This window comes from Anguilla anguilla, chromosome 2 (genome assembly GCF_013347855.1).
Source record: "Anguilla anguilla isolate fAngAng1 chromosome 2, fAngAng1.pri, whole genome shotgun sequence".
In the NCBI taxonomy this organism is placed as follows: Eukaryota; Metazoa; Chordata; class Actinopteri; order Anguilliformes; family Anguillidae; genus Anguilla; species Anguilla anguilla.
Window position 1 is genome coordinate 2,597,501 of NC_049202.1, and position 9,963 is coordinate 2,607,463.

General features: G+C 44.2%; 1 protein-coding gene and 1 long non-coding RNA gene across 4 annotated transcripts in view; one reads left to right on the forward strand and one right to left on the reverse strand.

The window, feature by feature from the left end:
- LOC118221315 overlaps window positions 1–3,554 on the reverse strand; it is a 25,292-nt gene extending 21,738 nt beyond the window's left edge. Inside the window, exon 1 of the long non-coding RNA XR_004764089.1 lies at window positions 3,438–3,554. This is a non-coding gene — a long non-coding RNA (uncharacterized LOC118221315). The remainder of the gene's footprint in view (window positions 1–3,437) is intronic.
- neurl1aa (neuralized E3 ubiquitin protein ligase 1Aa) overlaps window positions 1–8,156 on the forward strand; it is a 70,721-nt gene extending 62,565 nt beyond the window's left edge. For all 3 annotated transcript variants that reach the window (XM_035406267.1, XM_035406268.1, XM_035406269.1), the window contains exons 5-6: window positions 2,407–2,553; window positions 3,208–8,156. In XM_035406267.1, coding sequence (XP_035262158.1) covers window positions 2,407–2,553; window positions 3,208–3,449 — 389 coding nt within the window. In that variant the 3' untranslated portion in view covers window positions 3,450–8,156. The remainder of the gene's footprint in view (window positions 1–2,406; window positions 2,554–3,207) is intronic.
- Window positions 8,157–9,963: the final 1,807 nt, after the last annotated feature.

A 9,963-nucleotide genomic window follows, 5' to 3' on the forward strand; every position in this document is an offset into this window, starting at 1 on the left:
ATACATACACACACACACAACCATACATACACACACACACACAACCATACATACACACACACACACAACCATACATACACACACACACAACCATACATACACACACACACACAACCATACATACACACACACACACAACCATACATACACACACACACACAACCATACATACACACACACACAACCATACATACACACACACACACAACCATACACACACACACACAACCATACATACACACACACACAACCATACATACACACACACACAACCATACATACACACACACACACAACCATACATACACACACACACAACCATACATACACACACACACACAACCATACATACACACACACACAACCATACATACACACACACACACAACCATACATACACACACACACACAACCATACATACACACACACACAACCATACATACACACACACACACAACCATACATACACACACACACAACCATACATACACACACACACACACAACCACACACACACACACACACAACCATACACACACACACACACACACACACGCACAACCACACACAGACAAACAACCATACACACACACACACGCACATCCATAGACACACACACACCCACAACCACACACACCCACACACAACCACACACACACACACACACACACACACACACAGCCATACACACACACACATCCATAGACACACACACACACACACAACCATAGACACACATGCACGCACTCTCTCTCTCTCTCTCTCTTACACACACACACACATTCTCTCTCTCTCTCTCTCTCTCTCTCTCACACACACTCACACACGCCAGCCGTAGCCAGCTCCTAAAATATCCGCGCTGTAAGCTGATCTGAGCTGAAGGCACACGGCGGGCCGCTTTGTTTTTGTGGCGGTGTAACGGACGCCGCGCAGGGGTGCGGGAGTCTCTCAGGGGCGAGAGGACCTTTCGCCTAAACCTGCAGGTCACCGTCGTCCCAAAAGGGGGGGGGGGGGGGGGAAGAGAAACTGAAACTGCTGCAAATGTGAACGATCGGGACACTGCTGAATCCGCGGTGTGAGTTACTGCAGATCAGCTGGTGTGGTCTGTCAAACACGATGTCCCCTCCTCCTCAGCCAAAGGCGCTATCTGCCGCTGCTAGCAGGAGTCTCCGTAATGCCATCATCGTACATGGCATCCTTTAGACCAGGGCTGCCCAACCCTGCTCCTGGAGATCTATCGTCCAGGGCTGCCCAACCCTGCTCCTGGAGATCTATCGTCCAGGGCTGCCCAACCCTGCTCCTGGAGATCTATCGTCCAGGGCTGCCCAACCCTGCTCCTGGAGACCTACCGTCTAGTATGCATTCTGTTCAACCCGAACTTGCCTCAACTGATTCCACCAATTAGGAGCTCAACAAGATCTCAGGTTGTTGAATGGGGTGTGCTCTGTTAGTTTTGGAGTGGAAACCTACAGGATGCTAGATCTCCAGGGACAGGGTTGGGCAGCCCTGCTTCAGATCCACTCCATTCCTGAGCCAGGAACAATGATCCACGTTGTTTATTCTATTTCTGGACGGCTAAAATGGAGAGGGCTGAATCATGCAACAGCTCATCTGCATCCTTAACCTCTGAGCAGCAGATCCTGGACCGTCAAACAGCGGAATAAAACAATTATCCACATTAACGCTGCCACCGGATCACGACCGCAACACAGCAGTAACGTTTGGACGTGTGCACACGTCCTGTGAATTTTAGCACACCATTTAGGCCACTTTATTGAATCGGAGCTGATTTGCTGCACCTCCATCTTAGCCTGTGCGCACAGGAAATAAAGTTTTTTTTCCCTTTTCCTCTGCTTGATAAAAGATAAAAAAACGGCTTTGGCACATTTCTGGTTAGCTCTGATTCAGGCGGTGTCGTTCTCAGCTATTTCAAGGCTCCCGTTCCACCTTTCTGTCCTTTGTTGTTTAATTAGCATAATCACCAGACCATATCCCCACCCCCCCACACACACTTTAAGTGAATGATTAGGAGAGTACTTCTGCTTTGTAATCAAGATGTACAAATCAGTACCACAACAACCTGTAGAATACTGTGTAATTGTAAACAAAAGCCAGCACACACCACACACACACGAACACACACACCACACACCACACACGAACACACACACACAAACACACACACACACACACACAAATGCCGACCCCTGATCTAGTAGAGATCACAGACATGAAGCAATAACTAGCATGTAAACTGCAGTGTGTGATGCAGGAAGTCTTCGTACTACCATACGTGCCAGACCTTCTGACATAGTTTGGACAGAAGAATTTTATCAACACTTAATAATAAAATCACGAGTTGCTGCGGGAAGCCATTACAGCGCCAGGCTTGTTTTCGCCCGCAGGTTCGACTCAGCAGGCCGACGCCCGTGGCCCGTCGGTCCCCTGCTCGCCCTCCTCCAGCCCCAACACGCCCCCCGGGCTGTGCAGCGGCAGCTCGGAGCCCGCCCTCAACGGCACCTGCGGGGGGGCCTTCTGCAGCTCGACTGGAGGTGAGAGACCCCCCCCCCCCCTCAGTCTCTAACCCCCCCCCTGTTTATTCCTACCACTGCCTGCATGGGCCTCAACTTTGAGCCAAGGATTAAAGTACGGAATCACAGCTTATCATGACCTGCACAATGTCTGCCATTCATTCATCCATCCATCCATCCATCCATTCATTAATTCACGCGTTAAAATGAAATGTAACACTACCGAAGAGTTGTGCTGAATCATTTTGTCCTTCTAGCAAAAAAACACAAACGCATGGTTAAAAAAAAAAAATACAAATAATAAAAAGTTCCAGTATTGGGTGCTTGCAACATCGGAGAAACTGTGTAATTTAGTTATTTTTGTTAGGGAAGAGCGCTGCCTTTGGATCACACGTCAGCCAGGAACTGGCCAAAATGACTTCATTACAATGCCTCCATTATTCAGAGAGCACATATGGACTTCGGCAGGGACATTTTATCTCCTTTTTTAAGGCTTATATTTTATTTAATTTAGTTCATTTATTAATAAGCTCACTGTACAGCAGTGGTCCCCACAGATCCCTTAATATCTTTTATAAAGCAGCAGTTCCTTGCTCTGTGTGTGTGTGTTTCTTCAAGCTTCATTGAACACTCACATTTTCCCATCTCTCTCTCTCCCCCCCACACACTTTGCAGGCACAACTCCCAGTTCCCCCATCAGCCTCCCCAAGTCCCCCACCTTCCCGTCAGGCTCTGGGGCCTGGAGCGACGAATGCTCCATTTGCTACGAGAACATGGTGGACACGGTGATCTACGCTTGCGGGCACATGTGCCTGTGCTACACCTGCGGCCTCAAGCTGAAGAAAATGTCCAACGCCTGCTGCCCCATATGCAGGAGAGCCATCAAAGACATCATAAAGACCTACCGCAGCACGTAGGGGCGGCCCGGGGGACGTCCCTCGAGCAGGATGGCGGACGTTAGCGAAGCCGACGCGAGGCTGCGGCGTTCAGGGTACATTAACTCTGTTCACCGCCAAACACTTCTCCCATCGCAGGTGGTCGTTATTTCTGGTTCTTGTGCAGCCGAAAACACGCGAGAGGTCCGTTTAAATTTCACAGGGGCTGCTGTGATGCACTTTGTTACGCCGCAGAGGATGTCGGAGTCCATTAAAACTGTCCTCAGGTGACATCATCTCCAGAGACCTGAGACGATTCAGGATATTTAAAAATAAAAAAAACGCAAACAGGTCCAACGGTGCTGGAGATTAACGTCATATCCCCGTCTGGGTCACATGATTACAGAGAGCGTCTCTTCGCGTGTGAACACACGCGGGCTTTTAATGTGTTTTTATTTCTACTGAAATTTCTTAAGCCAGCACAATCCTCCTCTTGTCCATTTAATATAGGGCGATGGTCAGCCCTTTGGACCATGAGAAGTCCAAATCCGGCTTTATCAAACAGTTTGGGAATAAGCCTCGGCATGTCACAACATTTGTCTGTGTGGTCCTGAGGTAAGTCCAACGGAAAAAAACAGCCCCAGAAGCCGCTACAGGAAACGGTACTAACCGCAGTTTCTTTCAGTTGTGTTCAGCTCCATACAGTGAATATCTGTACTGTTTTGCAGTCACGTCGTTTTGTGGGTAAAAAGATTGGCCTAAGGTAGAAGACTGGCAGCTTTGTTTAGAAAGGGACAAGTGTCTGAAGTCCGTATCAAAATAGAGAAAAAAGTAACAGCTGCAACATGTCCTGCTCTCTGCTGGTAAATGTTTTACCGTTTGCCTACCATTCATCCATGCTTGCAAATGATTATACGGTATAGCACTGTACAGTCCTGTAATGTGTTCTTGTATTAGAGACAGGGTGTCCTCCACGACAGAATGTGGTTGTGACGTAGCCGCGCTAACGTGGAAACGTACACACTTTTAAATCGCAGGGATTTCAGGTGCAGCAGGTGTTTCTCAGCCCTGGTAACACGACTGGATTGAACGGTGCGGTTTTAGTGCAGCATACACTTCGTGTCAGCAGCCGAAAACAAGGACAAGGCCTCCCCCTGGTGACCCAGTACACTGTGAACCCCGGATAACGAGCCAACCATTTAGGATTTTGCGGGAATCCGTTCGATATGGCGATTTGAGTGATGTACATAATAATGCGAATGTATCGTTCGTCACAGCCAGTTACAGCGGAATAGCCTCCGCTCGCCTTAACGTGTGAGATAGGCTATTGTGTTACAACATCCGGTTGTTTTGTGAGTATTTTGTCATATTCTGCCGCGAGCAAACACCATGTATGCTCCGGTGTGGTATAACCACTGCACACCACTTACGGCTGCGGTGGCGTAATAAACGAAGTGGTCCAGTGACAACCAAAAGCAGGGGTTAATAACGATAAATAAACGACAGTAACGTCAAAAGGTAACCGTTGATGGGGAGGAACATATTTATAGACCGGTTGGATTATAAAACAACTCCAAAATCTCCTCCTTAGTAACCATGTCACTTACAGCGAGACATTTTTATTTATATTCCTTTCCCTGTCCTGTGTTTGGTGATCGATATATGCCATTTGATAAGGATAATCAATAGGTACTGTACCTACTGTTTTGTTACTTTATTTCATTTCAAATAATGACGAAAGCAGATCATCTCTCTCTCTTAAGAAGAGTACCCTACATTAAAAAGCAGCAGTGCTCACAGTCTGCATTGGAGGATTCCGTGCATCGCGGAATACGTGTTTGTATGGGTGCCATCGGCAGAACATAACACACTAACAGTGATGACTGGACAGCGACCGTTTCAAATTTGGCGTCTTTCTTGCGTCGGCAATCTTGTGTTGAGATTCAACGAGGATGACACTTTTCGTGGTGTTAAACTAGCGTGTAGTTCAGGCCTTCTGGTGAATCCATTCATTAATGACAGTACTAGTTTACATTTGTGTGCATTACTCTTTGGTTTTAATATATGGGTGTTTGGTTTGAGGGCTCTTTTCTCCAGTAATTTGAATTCGTTGGGCTTGATTTTGCTGTTGAGCTCACTGAATGTGTCTGCTAGAGGGTTAGAGGGTATGGGGGAATGGCTCTGACATCCAAGAATTCACAAATATCCCCTGTGGTTTATATCTGTGTGCAGTTGTGGGAGGTAAAACAAAAAAAAGTCAGGATCACACTTTTGGGGGGGGGAAACAAAAAGAGATGGAATGGACAGAATAAATAAAAATTGATATGCCACAAAGGTCAGGTTGAACCTAATAACATCAGCCATGTGCGTGTCGTGACTTTGGGTTGACCCCTTTCGGTCGACAAGGATTTTCAGGTCAACTTTGGACGGCTTTCTTCTCTAAAACTGGCCTATCCAGACTTCAGGTTTTCCCGCGATGCCTATGAGATTTTATAATAAGCTTTCTGAGTGTGAGAAACATTTGATGCTGTGGCTTCAAAACCGGCTGGTATTTAAAATGAATAAATCAGTAAAAATTAATCTTTAGTCTGTAAAAAAATGAAAGAAAACAGCCAGTATGCCACAACACTGCAGTGGAGAACACATACCCAATGAAATTATTTGAAAAGATCTTTTTTTTTTTTTTTTTTTTTAAGGAATAATGTGATGTAACATACATTTAAATATTTGAATCTTGAATATATGCTGCTAAAGTGTTTGCTGTGACTCTATTTGGCAAATGCTAAAATCAACAGTACATTTTCGATGCATATATTGTACGGTAATAAGATAGATATAGGCTATTGCTTGACGTGTTTGTGTAAGTGGTTAATTTACTTTAGAAAAGCGACTCTGGTTACAGCAGCAATACCTGAAAGATGTGTTTTGTCTTTTTTTATTTTCCATTGTTTGGGGAAGCTTATTTAGACCATAAGTGAGTATGTATTGTCTGAATTATAGATTCCAATAATCATCTCTTTTAAAAAAAAATTTTTTTTACAAAAACTCAACAGGATGTTTATAGGAAAACATAGTGCCTTCTGGCAATAATTCACAATCTTACTAAACGCTGTACTGTAACAGCAAGGTGAAATTATGTAGAGTTAATGTCAAACATTTACATGTAAATAGTTTTGCTGTTGTAATTCATTCCAGGTGCACTCCAGCTTGTAATCAGTGGAGAAAGACACAGGCACGGTGGTTGGGTGTCACACCTTTCTCAGTACAGGTACCCCTAAAACAGAGTTTTCATTAATCTCTAGGTTCAGCCCATTTCAGTAAGCCTTTCCTATTTACATGGCTTTCTCTAGCAACATTGCAATGTGTGTGCTTACTGTCACTTTAAATCGTAAACAGATATCCTAATCGATAAATCATTAATGCAGTCCTTGGATATTTTTTTTTGCTTTGATCATATCCCAGGAACTGCTGATACTCTTTTTGACCAAATTTGTCAATAATGAAAAAAAATGAATTTAATTTTATTTTCTGAACTTGATGAAAAATATTCACTATTTACTGTAAAATAGGTTTGTTTATTTATTTTGCCATTGATTTATTATATATTTGTCACTTACGTGTCGGAGCTGTGTGTGTATGAATGTATGTATGTGTGTATGTATGTACAGAATTTACAGTTGTTCAGTTAAATATATGAAAGATCTACCATTTGTGGACAAACATCACCCCATAATTGAACAGCATACCAGTGCAGAAGCTGACTGCAGGTCATTTAACACTGATTGGCGAGTAAAGATCTGAAGTAAAGAAGAGCCCCACCTTTGCCTGGAACAATTTGAAGTTTCAAAAATATGAAATCTTGGCAGGAAGTACTGGACGTGCGTCAGCCTTCGCGCATTCGGGTATCTCGCTTGCACAGAGCGTCTTTGATTTTTTAACACGGAGTGCACTTACACAGCAGAGTGTTTATCTTGGTCGAGAGTGTGACGGCAGTATCCCCGCATGGGAAGTGCAGGTCTCAGCGAGCAGCCCAATCTAGCAGCCATAGTACACTGCCAAGCCACGTCTACAGTTCCGTCTTCTGCACGTCCGATCTACCACTTTTCCCACGGTTTAATCGTTTTATGCAGAGATGAGGCTTGGGTGGCCTTTTTAGCCAGGACATGGATTTCCCTGAATAAACCCTGAACTTAAGGAGCCGACGGCTCGATTGTGTCGTAGACGCCAAGTTTCAGCTGCAGCTTCTCTGTATGGTTCTGTTGCCGTTTGTCACGTTTTCCCGAGACGTACAAATAATTTTATTTTTCTGTTTTTGATATCGATTTTTTTTCCCCTCCTTAAATTTCGGATTAATCTTTTTAAGTTAAATTTTATCAACCAATTTTTACCAAAATGTTGATTAGTTAACCCCTTAACGGTGGGGAAAACTCCCCAGAAGCTTGACAATCTCCATGCTCCCCCCCCCCCCCCCAAAAAAAAATCCGTCCTGTATTGTCCATGCTCATAGCACTGAGTCCCTATCAGTGAATGCTGGGACCAAATCACAGGACCAGGTTCCGTCTCCCACACCAAAAAAAATCTGGTTTATTTTCTACCCCTAATTTCATTTTCATTGTGACTGATATTGAAATGCCACTCAGTCTTTTTTTGTATTCCTGTAGTACTAGCTTAAGTGGTCTGTCTGTAAATTCTGTTCTCTGCGTGAGTCAGATGGCTGTGGCTGTCAATAAAATTTCCAGATGTGTTTCAGCGGCTCTGGTTTTTTTTTCTTTTCTTCCCATGAACTACATTTCCTGTAGTTTATTGGTGTCTATCTCTGCCTGTGATCTCCGCCAAAGGACTGGATATTACATCTCACTTGACCCTATACAAAAAATAAACGTCGTACAAATCAGTTAACAAAGGAGGCAAATTCAGTCCTCACTTTAGAACGTGACCTTTAACCTCCACGGTGTTATGGCTTGGGTTTATTCAGCAAAAAGAGAAGTTCAGCAGCTGCGGACAGTGCTTGGAATAATTTTCAGCAGTCAAAACTGACGGACAGCCTTCAAAAGATCAGGCACGAATGACGTGTGCCTCCTTGAGTGAACAGTAACCATTTTGGTCTATTGCTTCAATAGCAGGTATATCTCTTTACAAAACACCCAAAAATGATGTGGTTCTGCGGTACAGTATATCTGAAACAAAATTAAATGCCGTATAGAAGACCATCACTCACGGTGGAGCAGCTATGCAAAGTGGGTCCCCTCCTGCTCTGCTTAATGAAAAATACTCTCGGCAGAACACTTCCAGTTCTGGCGTTAAGAGGAGGACTGAAACAGGAGGCAGGCCCGTCTGATTTGTAGTGCATCGTTTTCTGTGACCTTGGAGTTAAAGGACAGCAGTGTAACCTGTAAATTAGCTAATCTTACGCTTGTGTATGTGGGCTCCAGTTTCTTCAGTAAACTACTCAATTAACCTGTGGTTTCCTTAAAGATGTCTGTCTAATGCAGTACATACAGCACTTCATCTTAACAGGTCTGCTGCATTTATAACTGAATATTATTTCAGAACAAGACTAGCGATGTCCTGAGAGTTGTGGCTTTTCACTGGAGAAAGTGTATATGCTTTTTATAAACTAGTTTTTCAGAAGAATTAAAAATCTCAGCTTCTGTTGCCATGCACACAGTAATATTTCAGGTGGACTGCCCCCCCTCCCCCCCCCTCGTTTCACATTAATCCTCTTATTCCACGTTTGAACAGCGAAGGCAGTGGAAAGGATGAAACTGAAAATAAATTACCGGATGACCTCACATCATCCAAGGAATCAAGGGGATATTCATTAAATGCGAATGGTCAGATCAGCATATAAATGATCAGCGCAGCAGACAAGAAAACAAGATTTCACTCAAATTGGAGCAAAAGAAAGAAAGTGTTTTCATGCATGCTAATCTCCGAGGTCAAAACAATATCTTTTTCAGCTGGACAGAGTATTGATGCAATTCTGGTCCAGTCTGAGACTCACTGCCTCTTCTTACGTCTCTCAATTAGCAACTTACCCCAAGTCGATCAATTCACCCCAATAACCAATGCGTTATCACGCCGACGTAAGACAGCTTCAGCAATAAGAACCGAGACAAATCTTTTAGGGAAGAATATGTGACTTGATAGAGATAAATGAATGTAAATGGAGTGTGTATATCGCACAGACTCGCTGAAGCTGAACGAGCTATTTCAATCAAGGGCGTTCCATTTTGTGGCAGGTCTCAGACTCCCACCTAGCGGTGACTAAAGGTACTTCTGATGTTAGAGAAGGCGGCACTGTTTCCTGACCAAGGTGCTCTCCTTTGAAAACTACGCAGGGGAAATGCGGTTAGTCTACATTTACATGTAAACCTGCACGTGACCAACGTGCCCTTGAGCTTACATCTGTCTCAATAGACTTCGTCTGTTTCGCGCGCATTCTGTCTTTCCAGAACAAATGAACGCCCACAGTGTGTGTCGGGTGCTCGGAGATGCTGCGTAACCATCTGTGTCCGCGGTCTTTCAAAGTCATCCATCAACATCCACAACTTTC